At 37.3% G+C, this 21,228-nt stretch overlaps 3 protein-coding genes across 4 annotated transcripts; 1 reads left to right on the forward strand and 2 right to left on the reverse strand.

The window, feature by feature from the left end:
• Positions 1–684: 684 nt before the first annotated feature.
• On the reverse strand, positions 685–4,897 carry Vps50 (vacuolar protein sorting 50). Its single transcript, XM_077434306.1, has 2 exons — positions 4,755–4,897; positions 685–4,151 (listed from the first exon to the last, which is right to left on the reverse strand). Exon 2 carries the CDS (start codon positions 4,149–4,151, stop codon positions 1,293–1,295), a length of 2,859 nt encoding a protein of 952 aa, XP_077290432.1. The 5' UTR covers positions 4,755–4,897; the 3' UTR covers positions 685–1,292.
• Positions 4,898–8,426: 3,529 nt separating this feature from the next.
• Positions 8,427–18,550, forward strand: LOC143914490 (uncharacterized). Of its 2 annotated transcripts, none has more exons than XM_077434736.1 (8): positions 8,427–8,555; positions 12,234–12,322; positions 12,393–12,600; positions 12,679–12,810; positions 12,882–12,978; positions 16,769–17,001; positions 17,221–17,283; positions 17,813–18,550. In XM_077434736.1, exons 1-8 carry the CDS (start codon positions 8,532–8,534, stop codon positions 17,951–17,953), a joined length of 987 nt encoding a protein of 328 aa, XP_077290862.1. In that variant the 5' UTR covers positions 8,427–8,531; the 3' UTR covers positions 17,954–18,550. The 2 variants fall into 2 exon arrangements, with proteins under 2 accessions (XP_077290862.1, XP_077290863.1); XM_077434737.1 differs by having other exon boundaries at positions 17,819–18,342.
• Positions 17,623–19,866, reverse strand: LOC143914493 (uncharacterized). Its single transcript, XM_077434743.1, has 4 exons — positions 19,509–19,866; positions 19,046–19,440; positions 18,726–18,975; positions 17,623–18,644 (listed from the first exon to the last, which is right to left on the reverse strand). The coding sequence occupies exons 1-4, from the start codon at positions 19,644–19,646 to the stop codon at positions 18,615–18,617; spliced, it is 813 nt and encodes a 270-aa protein (XP_077290869.1). The 5' UTR covers positions 19,647–19,866; the 3' UTR covers positions 17,623–18,614.
• Positions 19,867–21,228: the final 1,362 nt, after the last annotated feature.

Here is a 21,228-nt window from a genome sequence, read left to right on the forward strand (position 1 = left end):
AACGGACTACTAGTCATATGTGAACCAGTCACAGGACAACCGGTCGCTCTAGATCGGTCACACGTGATCACTCGTCACACTAAAACTGGTCACGAGAAAACTGGTCACACCCAAAAATTGGTCACGAAAAAACTGGTCACACCCAAAAATTAAAATTTGGTCGAATTTTTGGGTGTGACCAGTTTTCTCGTGACCAATTTTTTAGTGTGACCAGTTTTCTCGTGACCAGTTTTAGTGTAACGGGTTATCACGTGTGACCGGTTGTCCTGTGACCGGTTCACATTTGACTAGTAATCACCGAACCCCCTGAGTGACACCTACGGAATTAAACTTATACATATATAAATTTATTGATTATAAATCTGCAATCATATTCAAATAGTGGTTAAATAGTCATAGAGAATAAGATAGGATTTTGCCAATTTTGATGAGGAACCGTTTCAACAATGAAATCAGATAAATTGGTAAAGTTTGATAGGAAACGATCGACTTGGAGCACAAATATACAAGTCTGACCAGCACCACTGCAAAAATACTTCCAAATAAATTCTTTTCAATCGAGGTCTACCCAGAGCTTGAACCCGGGAACTTTTAAGTGGTATAATACATTAAATGGTTAATATACATTAAATGTGCACCATTGAAATTCGCCAAGGTTCTTATTTGGACAATAATACACGTTCAAATTTAACAACGTTTTTTTATAATTTTATTCAAATAATTTTATACAAACATTTCATATAACAGAACAGTATATGTATGTACAAGAAAATTATTCAATTATGCAATTAATATTTTTACATTAAACATATATGTATTTAAAAATTATGTATTACATTAAAAAAAATCAGTTATTTCATTCAAAATAAATTCACAAAGTTACACATTATGTAATATTAAAATTGCTCGATTTAAGTACAAATTCAACAATAAAAAAATCAATTAAGTCGATCCACAAATCAATCAATTATATAATATTATGCAGAGACTAGAAAATTTTCAAGACGCTATATATATAAAGGCACTGTTTTAAACAGCAAATAAATATATCAGAAAATTGTATATATGTATGTATATAATTCAAATTATTTAAACAAATATGAAATTATATTAATCTTTGTGATTTGTGAGAGAGCAACAATAACAAACAAATATAATTTAGATGTATTATTGTAGTATTAGTATCATAAGCAGGATGATAAGTAAATAAAAAATAATAATCTACTAACAAATAAGTATCTATTTAAAAATATACTTTTATAATGATGTGCGATGTACATTAAAATTAAAAACTAAGGAATTTTCACCGGAACACCTTTCACCGCTACATAACTATCTCGCCCATCAATAAGTGCCAAAAGTTCCTGCCTTCCCTTTTTGCTATCACAGGCACAGTGTACGAGGGCAGTCAGATGCTTAACCGAATACTCTCTATGTTCGGAAATAAATTCCCCGAGCAGAGACTGTGGAAGATAATATCCCTTGACGTACACATCGACGTACTCTTGAAACGGCGACGGCTTAATTCCCGAGATTTTCTCCATCTTAGAAAGCAGCTGAGTATAATCCAATTGCATCAAGCCGCGTCCGCTATCCGAACACTTATTGACATTCGAAAACCCTTCCACGAGTGTATGCACGACGAACTTAGAAATGGAAGACCAGAGAGCTCGGTGAACCTCATCTGTCACGGGCACTTTCTGTCCGACCTGATCTAAACGCATCGAAAACACTTGAATATCCCGCACTATCTGATCTACATAACTACTGTGTTGTGACATGACATTCTTGACCTCCCAATTCACTTGCGACATGCTTATCAGTATATTTCTCACGTTGAAAACTTGAGAAGACACGCACATGTAAATCGGCACTCTGATATCCACCGTGGCGTATACCGTCTGTTCGAAAAATGTCTGTAAAATAATCTTCTGATGCGGCTGTATAAGATTTTCTAAGTACGGCTGGAGTATGTCTAATTGCTTGGATAAAAATAACAGACTTTCCACGGCCGCTATTCTTTCAGCGAGTCCATGCAAAGTTTCAGGATTGCTCAAATTTACCAACTGGGAAGCTTGAGGTCTTAAATACTTAGTCGGCATGCTCTGTTCCTCATCGGCAGAAGGAACCATCTCGGTATCCTCAGATAAAGTAATGTTATTGCCGACTCTTCTAATAATCCAATTCAATTTAGCTGAATATAGAGTAGAAGACGAAACTTTCAAATCCGAAGCGAAGAAGTAATGAACCGAATACAAGTAATAGTCAAACATTTGAATCATCAACATGACGACTTCGAAAGACACTTGCTTTAAAAATCTACACATTTGTAAGTATTGACCGATGTCTCTCAGAATCGAAAGGGCCGTGTTCGTTACGATTATAGTATCCGTTGAAGTCTTCTTCAAAGCACTTTTATTCGTTGTATGCAACTTTGTGGGATCTGATTCAGTTTCGTCGACAAAGTCTCTTTTTAGCTCATCGGGTTCGTCGTCGTCGGAGATGTCGGTGCTTTGATCGTCTGAATAATTGTCCAATTCGTTCTCTAGTATGTCTTCATCTATGGCACTATCGTTGCGAAAGATGTGGAATGGAGTGTGTTTGGAATTCCGTGTGAAATACCTACCGATGTAAAAACTATCAGACGGAGCCGACGACCCTGCATCGGACGAATGAGTTTTCGTCGATATCGGAGTGTCTCTGTTTTTCACCGTAGCACTGCTCATATTGGAGCACGCTTTAATGTGACGCTTCAACTTGTCGAACTCTTGAAGGTGCATCAAATTGAACGACGACTTCACCGGACACAATTCCCATCCTTCATTCTCGAGAAAGATCCTCAGGACTTCCATGCGTCCAGCATGATAATTCTTCAAATATGCGATCGTACGATTTTTGATGAAGTTCTGAAGACCGTCAGACGTGTCTCCACAAAACTCCTCACCGACGGATATTAATCGTTTGAGAATGCCCAATACACGTACAAACTTCTCGAACGGATACTGAGACAGATCTGACTCGGTCAAAAAGGTCTTCACTTTAAATTGAACGTCATGCCAAATTTTCAACAGGCCGTTTTTCAACTTTTCCCTGACATACTCCCGGTTGACGTTGATTTCGAAATCAGACGTCTCTTGAAAGTATTCGAAATTTTCCAGCGAGCTCTCGTTCTGCTTAGTATTCCAATTGACGACGTGGTGATAGCTCAACATTATAGCCCACAGCCTATCACAAAGATCAAGCAGACAAATTACGACACTACTCTCTTTTACATTTGCACACAATTCCTTAAACTTCAACTGTTCGTTTGAATTTTCACCGTTGTCCTTTTGATGAACTGTGATAGCTTGTAAGGCCGCATTGTTAATCGCAGATGCAAAGTGCATGTGCAGTTGATCCATCGCCACTTGAGTCTTATTCAAAAGCGAATAGGCCCGTTGTAGCTTAGTGAAAGTCTCATCGTCGAAATTGTAACAGATACTGGCTAACACTACGTCTAATTGCTCCTCAGCTAAATCCAACGTATCCTGAAGCCTTTGCGTCAACGAAGCCACGCACTTGAAATGGCGATGTTCAGATGCCGCTTTCTGCCCAGCTAAAACCAACCTAACGGCGGCTTCGTATTCCCTGCTCCGCATCAAATTCTGAACTTCGTCCTCTGCTTGTCGAAGATTCCTTATAGTATTCAAAGATCGCAATACTCCTTGAACGATTTGTTTCTTTCTGAAGTTTGCCAATATTGCAAATGTAGAAACCGTCAGGTTGGATTTTGCAGTCTTCAGCTCGTATCTGCTACGTCTGCAGGTCTGTATCGCTTCGGCTAGCTGCTGTTGAACGGTCGTGATCTCTTTGAACTCTTTATCGCAAGCGTCCCTCTTCTGAGAAATTAAATGAAGGGCTTTGTTCGAGACGACTTGCTGTTGTCGTTTCAGCTTCATGAACATTTCTTCAATGGCGGTGCAGTCTGGAGGGAATGGTGCTTTTTCAAGGACGTATCTACCCGGATCGACAGTTTCCGAGCTGGAGAAGTAAAATTGATCTATCTCTTTGAATACCTCCATATCAGCAGGACAATTCTCTCCGACATTAGTTCTACTATTGATTGTAATGCAATCAGCATTTTTCAACTGATTTGAATTATTTCTCTCCATCTAAAACAAAATCAATATAAACTTTAATATCAAAATTATATCTGCACGTTATATGTAAGTAAGTACATTCGAACATAATTCCGAAGCAAAAAATATTTATATATAATACAAAACAAAAAACATTAAACACATAAAACATTTAACAAAAAACATTTAGGCTCGGAATGTGATTTATGAGATTATTTAAACTAAAGCTTGTGAATTGCAACTCAATCTTAAAATTCAACGACTTAAAAAAGCTACATAGTAAGTAACTTATTTATATTTTATAATTTTGAGAATCCTAATTTTTACATTGTAACATACACTTCAGAATAAGAAAAGAAAAATATGCAATAGGAATAAGCAAATCCTATCTAGTAAATATAAATATATGATATAAAATGATTTTTATCCACTATAAATAGAATTACGTTTAAAAACATTTTTCTTGCATTTTATAAAAAAAATCTATTTTGTTTCGAATAATTTTCTGTATATATATTATTCAGTTTATTTGCAATAAATTTGCAATTAAAAAATAAATAAATTACAGTTAATTATTGTGCAACGTTGAAACGCAATTGCACATATTTATGATTAAGTATGCAAAAAAATATTTACCTTAATTTTTTGATAATAGCGCAAAAGACGTCGAATCAAATAATTATCATGCCTTAGATCAGCAAGAAATAACCATGTTTTACTAATATACGTGAATAATGAATGAAGTGCGGCATATTGTGACAGCTGTCAGTTGTGACTATTATACTTGGAATATCGGCCATGCCCTTGTCATGAAAATAAAAATATATTATATGCTGTAAATAAAGGATTTCCTTTTACTATATTGGGTAGGTAAATTAACAAGATGTATTCCTTTGAAATGTGGTGCTATCGTAGAATGATGAAGATCTCCTGGAAGGATCACATGAAAAACGAAACTGTCCTCCAACTGCTTCACAAAATAAAATGCTTTTTTTGGTTCGGTGATTACTGGTCACAAAGTCACTAAAATCTCTATAACGGAACATCTGGCAGCTGAAAAGTCCATCATACTAAGAACTTGAGTGCCAAATATTGCGTATTCGCGATTTTAATATGAAACATTGTCTTTTTGACCACCGCAATGTGACGAATAATCCAATTACCGCTATTTTACCGTAAATCTTCATAAAGTGGAATATTTTGGCCACGTTACTCGTGACACCAACTATCGTCTTCTACAGAATAATGAAAGGGAAAGTAGAGAGCAAACCGTGGCTTTGAAGAAAGAGGCTCTCTTGGTTCCGGAACATTTCGACTTGCCCAAGATAAAACAAAGTTCGCACAGTGTGTTAATAATGTTAAACGGAGTATTGCGCAAATTGCGATCGCGCGCACGATAATCGTTGCATTCAAATATCTGGCACTGAAGTTTTCGTCAGTACAATATTTCTCGTGGGTTTCAATTGATGGAGTTTTTGGGTGCCAGATGTTCCATGATCAAGATTTTAGTGACGTGCGCCAGATCGGAATAACCACCGAAACGTTAATAATATCTGCCCGTGGTAGTCATTTACGCCCGAACCCGGATACCACACAAGAAGAGAAAATAGATATACTGCATATATTGCCACGCCTATCGTATATTGAAAGTTAAGTTCGGGTGATAGGTTTCGACCGTTTACCGGCCTATGGAAACTCAGTTGAGTTTTGAAGAGAATCTATATTGCTCGATTAGTACAGGTAGTAGAAGTAAGTAGTTGCTTCGACGGAATGAGCCAGGTCACCCTCCTGAAGCTCACTGGCATCTGGGGACGATGCGCTGGTTTATATTCTCGTTGATTGTGCAACGCGAAGCTCGGCTGGTGAGATCACGTTCTGGAAGATTCCTACGTACAGTTCCTAGAGCTCTCACCCTCTTCATACGCCCCTGTTTACGGAACAGCCAGAAGCGTCTACGTGGAGGAAGGACTCGTGACCGGGTCTCCAGCTTTTCTCCCGCCAGCTCGTACAGCTAGCTGCAATACGACGACAACTTGCAACCAGGAGAACTCCTACGACAGATAACGACACATTCCAGGTCAGTCCATGTGTTCCGATACCAGTCGTTCTCAATCGAGATGCCGCCTGACGTATGTTGTAGTTGCTCAGCGGTAGAGCGTGGCGTGGTTTTCCTCAATGGTGCCTTCCTTCGTCGTCTCTGGTCTGGTCTCTGATGATGGAGTACAGCGTGTGTTTGAGTGTAATGTGGGGAGAAGGAAATGGCGGGAGAATATATCCAATGACAACAGGTCGTAAATCTGTTTATAGTGATTATATTGTGGCGGCTCGCTTATACGACATGGTCGAGTTTGGTTGCCTTCCTGCGAGTGGGGACCAACCCGGCTGGGTTCGGAGAGCCGCTACTCACTCTGTCTTCAGCTGTCATATAATAAACACGTGCATTAACATGCCAGTCGTCTCATTCGTTCATCCTCTATACTGGTGACCCCCGACATCGAGCCACGCAGCCTCGATCAATTTCAATATGCCGCTCATCCCTGCCTCGCCGAGCCAGGCGGGAGAAGCTACCCGCCGCGCCCCCATCGCCATCAACAGAGCGCGTCGCGGCCCGCGGGTGACAATAAACGAGCAGACACGGCTACCTACCTACCTACCTACCGACTGGAGTCCAGCCAACGTCGACGACAGGTGCTTTTAAAAAATGGGGGAGCGAATGAGACGACGATCTTGACAGCTGGATGTGGAGTCATGCGCGATCCACTACACATAGAACGGTCATCCAGCACCACAAGACATACACCACCTCAGCACCATCATCATCATCAAGGCCCCGTCCGTCCCCACGAGCGTCGTCACGCCGAGACGGGCGGTAGCGCTACAACACCTCCACGAGCCACAACGACTCACAGTCCAGCTCGGAGTATCATCAACCACATCGATGCCCCTGCCGCCCCCACCGCCCCACCAACCGACATCAGCCTCGGAAGAGCGGCGCCGCCGCAGCATCGCATCGCATCGGCGCGACCATCGGACCACCCACCGTCCTGCTCGCGACGTCACCGCCCTCGAATCTACCGACCATTCAGGGCGGTACACCTATGTACACAGCGGATGACCCACGTCAACAATTTTTTTCTCCCCACGTAATAATTTTTTCTCTTTGTGTAACAATAATTTTTTTCTTTTGTAAAATTTGTTTCTTTGTAATTTTGGTATCGCTGATGCTGGGGGGGGGGAGTGATGTGGCGGCTCGCTTATACGACATGGTCGAGTTTGGTTGCCTTCCTGCGAGTGGGGACCAACCCGGCTGGGTTCGGAGAGCCGCTACTCACTCTGTCTTCAGCTGTCATATAATAAACACGTGCATTAACATGCCAGTCGTCTCATTCGTTCATCCTCCATAATATTTCCGTAAAATATACAGAGAGCAAGCAGGGGGGAAATGGGGGGGGGGGGTTCGTATACAAAGAAGTATGGCGGGATTGAGGTTATTGTACCAAATACGCGTGGCTACGTGGTCTGACTTCGAGGCGAAGACAGACCAGGCTTCCTTACTAAGAATCCGGACGAATACTGGAGCTGATCTCCAAGTATCGTCTGCAGGCGATCAGATTCGAACCGTGCGGTGTCTCGATAGTAAGGAAACCGCCGAGAGCGAGAGTTGATCACTCGTCGGTGGCTGAGTAGGAATAGGCAGAGAAACCGCGCGCAAAACGCGGCGTCTCATAAACAATAGCCTGTTTTCGTGGGTCGTAACGCCACGAACGCCGACCATCAGGCAATTGGTCTGAACATTATGGTTTCCCTTTAGAACGTGTTCCTAGAGGACACCTGTTCGCCCTGCGCATCCCAACATGGCAGCCATTTCCGCGCATAAAGGTGTTCGTCACAGCTGCTAATTAACGCCCAATAATAATAAAAATCGATCCATGATTAATTTAACAAGTGATTTGATCATTTTAAAACTATTCATCGCGATTATACGTGCGATATTATTAAAAAGAAGAACAAAAGGTCAAGTAAAACATTTTGCACCATTGAAATAAGCTATTAATCGAATAACCAACACTTTTCGGCATCGAAACCGCGGTAAACGGACTACTAGTCATATGTGAACCAGTCACAGGACAACCGGTCACAGTTCACGAGAAAACTGGTTGACCGATTTTAGGGTGTGACCAGTTTTCTCGTGACCAGTTTTAGTGTGACGGGTGATCACGTGTGACCGATCTAGAGCGACCGGTTCACATTTGACTAGTAATCACCGAACCGAAACCGGAAAACAATTTAAAAAAAAATAACAGTATTATGGCCAAAATAGATTAGGCGTCAAGTGTCATATGACAGTTTGTTTGCGGTTCTTACGGCATCTCCATATCTAAATTTTTAATAGCTGTTGGATCAAAAGCGGCCATGGCTCAACCTGTCTACAATCCGGTTAATATTTCTGAACACACAACATTATATGTTTAGCTAAATAAGAAACCTATGTAAATATTGCATTCGCAGTGACCTTAGCAATGGCAAAGATGAGTCATATATCAAACAAATCCAAAAGAAAATGTGCACTTACTCTGTGTTCTACACGATACGAGTGCACTCGTATCGTTTCAAAAACTACAAACCACTGACAAAAGATTAAATAATGATTTTTATCAAATAAAATAATAATTAGCTAGAGGCATGTTATTCATTCATGTTAATCTCAGATCATTGTCTGATAAAATTTATCCCAAATATTTATACACCTATCTCTGGGTATTTTTATTTACCTCGCTTTAGAAACATGCTTGCTATCAAATCATTTGATTTGCATAAAACACCATATGTTCATATTTATTAAAATATATTAAGCTTGTTGTAGATTATATTGTACTAATCAAAGATAAATTTGAAACTGCATAGATTTTACTAATTACTGATATTTGTAAGTAATGACCACTGTGAAGAAACAATCGCTCGAGTCTTCGATTCAAGAAAAACAAGTTCGATTGTTCATTCATAACTAATTATATTTTGACCAATGAAGTTTCTTATAGATTTATATATATTTTAGCTATCAAGCTAATTAAAAAATACATCTTAATTATTATACTTAACTCTAAAATTTATAATTAACTTATATGTACTGTCCCTCACAGAGGTGTCTCTTCGCACCTCGCAGGAATGCATCCATGTTTTTAGCAGACCTGACGCACTCAGGGAGGGCATTATACATGAGCACACCCCTGTGAAAAACACCCCCAGCCGTCTTATTCTTTCTTACTCTACTTACAACTAGTTTGTCCTTATTTCTAGTATAAAAACTATGTTTATCTCTATTCCTTATTATATAATCATCAAAATATTTAGGTAATAACTTATGATCTAACTTATAAACAAAAGACAATGTACTAATATTTAGACTAATTCTAATACTCATCCATTCTTATTCATCTAACATACTTCCAATACTCTTAAATCTACTCACATTCAAAATAGCTCTCATAGCTTTATTCTGTATTTTTTGCATTTTTTCTAAATCTTGGCCACTAAACAAATTAAGCACAGTGGCACAATAAACCACATGTGGCAAGACAATTGAATTAAACACTAAAATTTTACTTTTTTTACTTAAAATATTTCTTAATCTACATAATACACCAACTTTTCTAGCCATTTTTTTTATTATATAGTCAGCGTGCATTTTAAAATTTAGTCCTGAATCTATGTATACACCTAAGTATTTTATATTTTCAACTTTTTCAATTAACTTATCATCAATTCTAATTTCATTCAATATATTTTTATTTTTACCATTCAACCACATCATTTTTGTTTTATTCACATTCAACTTTAATTTATTTTCACACAACCAGTCATTCACATAATTTAATTCTATATTTAAAATCTCAGACATTACATCAACATTCTTTCCAATTATATATATCAATGTATCATCTGCAAACAAATGTATTTTACACATCTTAATTACCTTAACAATATCATTTATATATAATATAAATAATAAGGGTCCCAATTTGGACCCTTGCGGCACTCCATGAGGTGTTACAAATTCAGAGGATAACACCTTATCAATTTTTAATATTTGCCTTCTATTATTTAAGTATGATTGAAGCCACTTTAATACTATACCATTTATTCCTAACTTATATAATTTTTGTAATAAAATAATCCTATCTACTGTTTCGAACGCTCGCTTAAAACCTAGAAAAACTGCTCCAACAACCATGCTAGATTCATCCATCGCCTCCATCCAATCAGAAACCACCAATTGGATAGCGGTTTCTGTTGAATGTTTCACTCTAAATCCAGACTGTTCCACAACCAAACAATCATTTATACTAATGAACTCTTTCAATTGAATCATAACGATTTCCTCCAGCATCTTCTCAACAATTGGTAACATATTGATGGGCCTCATTTCGCTGGCTTTATGTGTGCCAGTAACCTTTGGTACCGGTACAATAGTAGACACCTTCCATGCATCCGGGACGGATCCCACTTCTAACGATTCATTTATTAATTTCAGTAACTGAGGTCCAACCATGTCCCAAGGGTTGATTAAAATATCTAGAGTCAATCCATCCATACTAGAAACTGATTTCATGCCCTTCAATACACCATTTAATCCCCCCATTTCCACTAATTTAAACCTATCAAACTTATTTAAACCCAAATTAATATCATCATTCACACTATTATGCCTTGTTTGTATTGAATTAACTATATCATTCACACTATTGATGTAAAACTCATTCAATCTTTCAACCATATCCTCTTTATCATTATATACTACCCCCTCGACTTCTAATTCATTCAAAGAAAGATTTTTTCCCCCGGAAATCAAAGTTTTAATTATTCGCCACATTTTTGTGGGATCTTTTTTTGCACCATCTATATTTCTTTCATGCCAATCCCTCTTCGCATTACGCAAAACATTCACACATTTATTCCTCTTCCTTTTATACTCTAACCAAGCCTTTTCTTATTGGATTCCATCCATAGCCTTAATAATTTTATATCTTTTATAACTAACATTCTTATCAACTAAGCTTTCCTTTACTTCCTTGGTAAACCAAGGTTTCAGCTTATGCTTATGCATGATTCTTGTGGTTTTTACGCATTTACTTTTAGAATATGTTATATTACGATACATTATCTCCCACATTTCATTCACACTATCACCATCCTTTCCCCATACACACTCCTTTAACAATTCATTCATCGATTGATAATCAATGTTTTCTCTTTCAGTCACCTGCATACTTTTAAGTCCTCCGTCAACCTTATTAACTATTACATTACCGTAACTTAAATCATCCCTTAAATACAATAGTACCCCACCCGTATCTCTAGAATTAGAGTCACACCTCAAAACACAATATCCATCTATATTCAGCTCAAAATCTTCAAAATCACTAGTTACATGCGTTTCACTTAAACCTATAAATTATGGTTTTTGACTTACAGTTAAACTCCAAACCTAATCCTTGTGAGCAAAAAAACTTTGTACATTTATACCGATACCTTTTGGTGGTTGCTATATATTATTATACTTAATTCTATTTCTCATTAATTCCATATTTCTTTTATATACACTGCACTTAGTGTCCAACGGTCCGTGATTCGTGTTCAAATTTAATTTTAATTTATTATTACACTTGAAGCAATTAATACATTTTATATAAATGGGAGTCAATTATTGAGTATCCTCTCTCCACTTGGGTTCTTGCTTAACACTATAGCGGCCGCTGACTCATATTTGTATCATATTGGGTGCACAACGCTTACTGGCCGCTGATACATAAATGATTCACTTCATTGATATATATATTTGTATCACATACAAAACGTGATACATAATTGTATCATCGGCCACAAACGATTGACGCAAACGTGATACAATAACATATCAGCGGACTGAAACAGTACGCCCAGTCGTAAATCATACCAGCGGTCATTAAGCATTGTGCACCCAACATGATACAAATATGAGTCAGCGGCCGCCATAGTGTTAATAACATAACAGTTACAATACTGTATAATGCAAAACATACTAGTATTATTATATCAAAATAGTATTAATTTATATTTCATGTTTACTCTGCATAGCCTATCCCATATTTGGGGCCGATACCTGGAGGTTGCCAACCAGGTCAAATGATAACGATTGACGGATTCATTCCGAATCATGCTCAAAGGTATTGAATTAAAATTGCCATAGATTCTTCTGTATGTTAACCTTATTTAAATGGCAATTCAATTTTTCAGATTCGCTATCAATATTCAATGCGGACCTGGTGTAAATCCTCGCGATGATATCGCGCTGCATATAAACGTCAGATTTCCGGAGATGTGCATTGTTCGCAACAACTTGCAGTCCATGAATTGGGGTGCGGAAGACGTGTCTGGAGGAATGCCGCTCTCGCCCGGAAAGAACTTCCAAGCGATCCTTCTATGCGAACAGCAAAGTTTCAAAGTAAACTTTGAAATTCAAACGACCTGGGCGAATCACCAATTGCGAAATTTTGTTTAATTTTATATTTTTGGATTTTAGTTAGCGTTGAACGGACAGCATTTCTGCGAATTCCAGCATCGCACACCGATATATAGAGTTTCTCACTTGACTATAGATGGTGACGTTACCATTTCTATGATCCAATTTCAAGGTTCATCCCCAAGCTATCAAGTATGAAATTTTGCTTTTGATAAATGAGTAATCATAATGCGGAGCAATTCATAGATAGTTTCGTTTTACAGCCTGGCTCTTGGAATAGTCCAATGGGAATGGCGTCCGCGCCTTCGATGGAAGCTCCGCCTCCATATGGTCCTCCACCACCATATAGTAACCAACCAGGTACTTTATAGAGAATATGCGGAATAGTAAAGCCTTTTGATAGTGTGTTGATCGTGATTCCGTTGCAAAGTAAAAACCTTTATTTTCCATAAGAACGGTGTCCCAACAAAAATGTCTTTCAAAACATGCAGCTAATGCTTTGCAAAAACATGCACAGTCCGGGTGTTCACTCCGATTCATTCATAAGCAAACAAGTTTGTTCATACATGGACTATTGGTTTTTAGTTATAGGGGTCCACCTTACGGCACAACCTTTTGAGTTGAAGAAGACTCGAAAAATGAACTCGTACCAAAGCATTAATATTAAGAGTGGGGGTAGATGGTTTACGAGACAAGTACGCGTGTATGCGTGAGAAAACGTCTACCTCCAATCCTAACATAAATGGGTAAACGGACTACTAGTCATATGTGAACCAGTCACAGGACAACCGGTCGCTCTAGATCGGTCACACGGGATCACCCGTCACACTTGAACTGGTCACACCCAAAAATTCGACTAATTTTTGGGTGTGACCAGTTTTTTCGTGACCAATTTTCAGGTGTGACCAGTTTTAGGGTGACGGGTGATCACGTGTGACCGATCTAGAGCGACCGGTTCACATTTGACTGGTAATCACCAAAACCTATAAATGCTTTGGTACGAGTTAATTTTTCGAGTCTTCATCAACTCAAAATGTTGTGCCGTAAGGTAACTAAAACCAATAGTCTATGTATGAACAAAGTCGTAAGGCCACCGTAGTTTAGTCAAAAGCCATCTTCAAACTTTTAACTGTCAAAGTGCCAAGTATTGAAATGATTACTGTTCGAAGTATTTCCAAAATACACAAGACACATTTTATAAAAAGCTTAAAAGCGTGATCAGGGATTGATGTTGGCATTTCTCACGAATACATAGTATAAAGGAAATCTACAAAGCAAAAAATCAGTGTAATAAACAAGGATTTCACACTAATAACTAAATTACTATAATTCTCTCAACATGAATTTGATATTTTTCACTTCATTATTGCTGTACCGGGTTCAAACCGAAGATCTCTCAATCGGAAACGGTTTCATGACTAGAGGTAGGACTGGAAGCGTGCCGTTTTTTTGTTTATTGATCGCCGTGCACTGTTCATTTTTATGATGAACCTTTTTTTTGCACTCTAGCTTTGTAGTTTGCTCTATTTCCTGGAAAATAGACCCAAAATGCCCTGTTTCCTGGAAAAAGACACTCTTCCGGTCCTACCTCTAGTCATGACAGAGAAGTCCCTGAACAAATAGCGAACGCCACAACATCCCCAACAAAATGATATCGCAACTTAATGTCTACGAACAAAATGATAAAGCGACATAATATCCACGGACAAAATGATAATGTGAAATAAAATGATATTCATATATTTAAAACTGAATTTTTTAACGTATTCTAGTACATTAGAAAGTGATAAAAATTTCGATTAGACTGCCTTATCTAATATTTATTTATTAATATGTCAAAGTACGTGTATACATAGATCTTCGTCATCACACGTTTTATTGAATTCTGGTACGTTTTCTTCATCAAAAAATTCGCTTTTGAACATATGAACGTCATATTATGTCACGTTATCATTTTGTCTGGTTCACCGTTTTGTTGTGGAACCATCAGTAATAAAAGATTAGGACTTCCATTGCCGATTTACCGATTAAATCGCCAAAATTTCACCATCGGTAATCAAGCATATAATTAAATTAAAAATCGATACAGATGGCTTATTGTGGTTAGTATAGTCTGGAATTTGTTTATTTTCAATATTAAATGTCCAAAATGACTAAAATTTTGAGTAGGAGGTATCATATTTATCTTGTTATAATCTTAAAGTTTTATACAGTTATAGCGAGCTTTGTCAATTTAACAGTTCTCTTGTAGCACCACTGATGCATTCATAAGCGAGGCTACACTGATGCATGCTTAAGAGTGGCAAAACAGACCAACCAAGTCGTAATAATTGCTATTGACACAGTGTTTTCAATTATAATTATTGATTATTATAAATGGACTTAATGTATTTATATGACATAATTCACTTGAGATTTATTTTTAATTATTTACAGTTCAATCTAAGTTAACGTTCTTAGAAAAAGTAACCATATACAGTTATCTAATCGACTTTTCATTTACCGATAAATTGTAATCCCTACGTAGGATACTCTCTGATACTACTGTGTTTCAAGTACATATGTATCTACATATATATATAAAATTGAATGTCTGTGTCTCGAATAGGCTCTTAAACCACTGAACCAATTACGATGGAACTTTCAGGATTTGTCGTATGCATGTCCGGGAAGCTTACTGTGAAAAAAACCTCTTAATAATAATATTCGTAATTACGATTTTACTGACGCGAAAGTAAAGCTATCCCGCCTTCAACGCATCACGCAGCGAGTGTGACAATAATCGCGCCACGCCTACCTCGCACTCGAATGTACTGACCATTCAGGGCTGTACCACAAACACACATCGAATGGCCCACGTCAACAAATATATATATATATATATATACCTATATATAAAATTGAATGTCTGTGGAACAGGAACGGGAATTGAACGCGTCATCGTGGCATTGCAATGCATGCCGAGTTCAGCTAGTAGTAAATAAATAAAAAAAAAATATGATTTTGTTAAATCCTAATGAATAACCGGGTGACTGTGAAAAACTCGAAAATATTCGTTTATCGTGCATACATATGAAAAATGGTTAGTATATATATATCAGTGGCGTGCGGTAAAAGTCTCTCTCCCCCCGTCGTACATCCTCACTTAATTTGCGCTAGCAGGATACAACAGGAACAGGCTTTTCCTCCCGTATCCTGCGCACGCACATTAAACAAGGCTGTATGACAAAAAGAGAGATAATTTCACCGCATGCCACTGATATATATTTATATTATATCGGTCTCCGTGACTAGACAGAATGTTAAATTACAGAAAACGCAAAGATCGAAAATCGAAAGATCAAAAAAAAATGGTGCATGGTAAACGGTACATACATACAACAGGGACAAGAGGAACAGGCTTTTCCTCCCGTATTAAAGTGCGCGCGCAGAATACGGGAGGAAAAGCATGTTCCTCTTGTTCCTGTTGTATCCTGCTCGCGCAAATTAAGTGAGTATGTACCGTTTACCATGCACCATTTTTTTTTTGATCTTTCGATCTTTGCCTTCCGATATTTGTGTTTTCTGTAATTTAACATTCTGTCTCGTCACGTAGACCCATATTATATATATGTACATAGTACCGTTTACCATGCACCCTTTTTTTTTGTCTTTCGACTTAAGATCTTTCGATTTTCAATCTTTGCCTTCCGATATTTGCTTTTTCGACCATTTCACTTTCGGTCCCGTAAGGTAGACCCATTACGTAAAATGTCTCTTTGATCCAAATGTATTGCAACTATTTATAAAACTACATATTAGTCATGTTATAAAAACATGCGCACACTACCAAAACAGCTCTATTGTTCCGCAAAATCTCCAAAAATTATCACGTTAAACATTTCGCCAACACCCAAGGTATGTAATAAAATATTATATTTCATGTCTATTTTATTTTATGTGAGCTTGCTATCCATTTCCTTTGTTTATAATATTCTTGTTTTCCTATGCTTTCTGTGTGGATCAAAATAAAGTAGTTGTGACCTATGTAAATGTGCTAGTGACGGTAACGTTTAGCAAGAGTACTTCGTCTGGTTGTTGAGTTCGGTGTAAAATTCGCCCTTATGATCGTATCAAATTTAACGAGAAATACGTATTTTTTTCATTTTAGTATATACGCAGTCTACTGTCCCTCTCAGTTATTCGTCTATGCCTCATGTCGGTGGCTTTCAGCCACCAGCTCCGATAGGCGGATATCAACCGCCGCCTCCGGTAGGCGGATATCAACCGCCTCCTCCGATAGGCGGATATCAACCGCCACCTCCGATAGGTGGATTTCAACCACCTTTCGGTGGTGGTTACCAGCCACCATATCCTACTAATGCTTATCAACCTAATCAACAGGTAAAATTCGAAAGCTATACCGAATAGACGTCCTTTGAAATTAACGTTTGTAGGATTGAAATCGGTGATGAGCTAAAACTTTTTTTTTTCTTTCTTTTACATACATATGTTATTAACAAACTGGACCGCAAGTCCCATTTTGAATATTATACCATTTCAATCATTTGTTTCAGCTAATTTGAAACATATTCAATTAACATAAAGTAATTTTCTTTCCAGGTGCCTTCTTTTAATCGGGGAAATGTCGCAAATCCACCTATGCCACCAGCAGGATCGACACAGGTTATGTTCAGATAAATATTCTTATTTTTAAACTGCACTCGCACTCACTGCTGAACATCGCACTCACTGCTGAACAAAGTAAAAGTTTCTTTCGTTGAATTTAATTAAATAATAATAAGATCATTCACAACCGAAACACCCTTCCCGATCATGATTCATACATTCAAATTTAGAATTTGCTACACAGAAATGGACTATATAGAAAGATTTGTGAATGCATATGAATTTTGTATATATGAAAGTACCAAATATATAAAAATAAGTTTTATATGTCATTAGCGAGTATCAAAAATGGTTTCATTTGTTCAGCAGTTGTTTTAAATGTATGATAATTATTTTGCTTACTGAACAGATTGAATTGTAATGAATAACATGTTGTATGTAGAAAGCATGGATGTTATGCTTTTGAAACGCCCGTCAGTCTGATACAATAAATACATTCAGAAAATAACTTTTTTTATTATCATCATCACTACATTATAACAATTTTGTACTAGATAAGTATTATAAATTTTATGTTTTTCTTCAGTGGCAGAAAAAAGAGTCTAGCATGGGAGTGAAAGCATTGAAATACGGAGCGCCACTGGCCGCTGTTGGTTTGGGTGCATATGCTTTAGGTGGTGGATTCTCTCGCTCTTCGTCATCATCGGATGATGATTGGCTAGGTTAAAATTATATAAAGCATTGCTTTGCTTAAAAAAAATTCTATCAAAGTTATCTTTCCCAAGCTTTATTTTAGTGTTAATTTATTGACACGAGTGAAAATTTCGCTTTACCTACAAAATTTTTCTTAATTATAGTTAATGCAATTCCATTCCCATTTATATGTATCTATTATATTACATAATAGCAATATTTAGAAATCATTACTGCTTCATTTCAATCATCACTAATATATTATTATAAAAACAAATGGTCACAAATACAGTTTTTTCTAATGTTCGTTATATAATATCTTATTGATAAATCTGTTATCCTTAGTTTCATATAACATTGTTATCTGTATAATGAAAATATTTACTTATTGTTGTTAATATTATTAAAGTATTTAGACACATCAATGAGAGTAATATTTATATTGTGATTGTATTTACACTACCAATATATAAGTAATTGCAGTTGAAAATGCGGTTTGCATTTATAGTTAATGCAAGTAACGACAAAATACAAAACAACACGACACATCTTAATTTCCTTACGATAATTGTACAACATTTGAATCAGGTATGCATAAATCAAACATGCAATAAACATACATACAGCTCGTCTACGACTTTTTCATAACACAAACTTAAATGCACAAATCAAATTTTAATTTTCCTTTTCAAGTTTCAATCTCCAGCAATAGACCCAATAGATGACTGTAAAAAAATTATAAATAATATTATTTGTAAATAATTTCAAGAACTGTCATGTGCAAAAAAGATGCATTGTATTATTACCAATGCGACATTATCTTTAGGTAGTCCGAGATGCGTTTTCATATGACGGTACATATGAATGTGCAATCTCGTATTATAATTGCAGTATTTGCAATATTGCAGAGGTCGAAAATGCATGTGCCGATGTGCTTCCATACGCCGCTTATTCTTGAATTTGCAATCGCACAATGTGCAAACAAAACATTCGGATGTCTGGTCGTTGACGGCATGTTTAAACATGTGTTTAATTAAAGCGTTCTTATCGACGAACCTAGAATGAAACAATGGCGAAATTAATACAATAATAGTAAATTCGAATACCAAGCTGTGATAGAACTTACACTGCCTCACAGTGATCACAGAGTAGTGGATAATTGGAAGTTTGAGAGGACGGTTCTCGTTTTATATTACAAATATCGTTAGATTCGTCGTCATCTGAAGAATCCGAATGATATCGATATCCCATAGCACTACTAACATTTGCAATACTGCCTCGGGGAAGGTAATCATCGGTTGGATTTTCTTCGCGTTTTATTTTGAATCTTGTATCGATGTGCGACGGTTTCAGATCGATTTCTAATGTTTCAGTTTTGATTTGACGACGGGGTAACCGTGAGAATGCATTTTCCAATAGAGTGTTGGTCGCTATGAATTTTACTTTGAACATATATGAGGTTAACAAGTCCGTGTTGCATTTTTTACATATGACTTCGGGATATCCTTCCCCAATGTTTGCCTGGAAATCAAATGAAATACTCATTGAACAATAAGGGGATGTTAGTGTTGATGTGTATACGGACTAACCCGGATTCCTGTACAGTTAAAGATCATGGAGAGGTGGGCAGTAGAAATGGGATGCAATTCGCCAGAATCGGTAAGACACACACGACATGCACGTTCTCCATGTCCTGAAGCTTCACCCCCAAAGGAAGACATAACCATAAACGTCAAAACAACTCAAAATGTCAAATAAGCTAGTGCTGCCACTATCACGCCATGGGCGATTGAGGGTTGTCAGTGTAAAAAATAAATGCACGTCTTTTTGACGGTAATTGGACTATTCGTCACATCGTTAAACGGACTACTAGTCATATGTGAACCAGTCACACGACAACCGGTCGCTTTAGATCGGTCACACGTGATCACCCGTCACACTAAAACTGGTCACACCCTAAAATCGGTCAACCAGTTTTCTCGTGACCGATTTTAGGGTGTGACCAGTTTTAGTGTGACGGGTGATCACGTGTGACCGATCTAAAGCGACCGGTTGTCTTGTGACCGGATCACATTTGACTAGTAATCACCGAACCGTCACATTGGGGTGGCCCCAAAGACAATTTTTGCCATGAAAATCGCGAATACACAATATTTGGCACTCAAGTTCTCGTTGCTATGATAGTTATCGTTAGTATGATGGACTTTTCGGCTGCCAGATGTTCCGTTATAGAGATTTTAGTGACTTTGTGACGAGTAATTTGTGACCAGTAATCACCGAACCCTTTTTGAGATGAAGTCGTAAATTTTCGATATTTATAATTAAACTTCTCTACTAAACCATAATCTATTGGTATACATATTTCTAATCTACATTTTGGATTCACCCACTGTGTTAAAACATTTTTAAGATAAGTGCAATATATTGAGATGGTTTGGTGATTATTCCGCAAAAAGCAATCTCGCGCACGTCACTAAAGTCTCGATCACGGAACATCTGGCACTCAAAAACCACCATCATCCGTTGAGAGTGGTGGTGGTTTAACTATATTTATAATAATTTCAATTTTAGTGCATGTACAACGGTAAACGGACTACTAGTCATATGTGAACCAGTCACAGGACAACCGGTCGCTCTAGATCGGTCACACGTGATCACCCGTCTAAAACTGGTCACGAGAAAACTGGTCACACCTTAAAATCGGTCACGAGAAAACTGGTTGATCGATTTTAGGATGTGACCAGTTTTCTCGTGACCAGTTTTAGGGTGTAACCAGTTTTCTCGTGACCAGTTTTAGTGTGACGGGTGATCACGTGTGACCGATCTAGAGCGACCGGTTGTCCTGTGACCGGTTCACATTTGACTAGTAATCACCGAACCTGTACAACATGAGATCGACAAACTGGTGGCTTAAGTTTTGTTAACAGATATTTATGATACTTATTTATAACTGTATGTCAAAAAGATAATCTGTAAGTATATAATACACAGTCCCGTGGCGGGTCAAATAAATGGGGGGCTCCCAGGTGCATTTGAAATTTGAGACCCCCATTTCAGTAAAAAAAAATGCTATAATCGTTTTTTACCATACTTTTCAGTATATGGGTTTTCATTAAGATTTTACAAAACTATATTTTTAATTATTATATGTACATACTTGAAACACTAACAGTTTTTGGAATTAAATATATACTATTTTAAAATACTATACAAAATAGGTAATAATTTCATTTATTCTTGGCTTACGAATGTATTGCGGACATTGATAATAATTTTTAAGTTGTAAATTTTGTAGCAAAGGCCCATATC

Source organism: Arctopsyche grandis, chromosome 7, assembly GCF_051622035.1.
Source record: "Arctopsyche grandis isolate Sample6627 chromosome 7, ASM5162203v2, whole genome shotgun sequence".
In the NCBI taxonomy this organism is placed as follows: Eukaryota; Metazoa; Arthropoda; class Insecta; order Trichoptera; family Hydropsychidae; genus Arctopsyche; species Arctopsyche grandis.

What these genes read in the sequence shown, in the direction of transcription:
- LOC143914490 (XM_077434736.1), top strand. Translation starts at nt 8,532, where the DNA reads ATGGCTCAACCTGTCTACAATCCG. An exon ending in ATTCCGAATCATGCTCAAAG is followed by an intron (nt 12,323 to 12,392) that starts GTATTGAATTAA and finishes TCAATTTTTCAG; the next exon opens with ATTCGCTATCAATATTCAAT. An exon ending in CACCAGCAGGATCGACACAG is followed by an intron (nt 17,284 to 17,812) that starts GTTATGTTCAGA and finishes GTTTTTCTTCAG; the next exon opens with TGGCAGAAAAAAGAGTCTAG.
- LOC143914493 (XM_077434743.1), bottom strand. Translation starts at nt 19,646, where the DNA reads ATGGTTATGTCTTCCTTTGGGGGTGAAGCTTCAGGACATGGAGAACGT. An exon ending in TTAACTGTACAGGAATCCGG is followed by an intron (nt 19,441 to 19,508) that starts GTTAGTCCGTAT and finishes TTTGATTTCCAG; the next exon opens with GCAAACATTGGGGAAGGATA. An exon ending in TGTGATCACTGTGAGGCAGT is followed by an intron (nt 18,976 to 19,045) that starts GTAAGTTCTATC and finishes GTTTCATTCTAG; the next exon opens with GTTCGTCGATAAGAACGCTT.
- Vps50 (XM_077434306.1), bottom strand. Translation starts at nt 4,151, where the DNA reads ATGGAGAGAAATAATTCAAATCAGTTGAAAAATGCTGATTGCATTACA.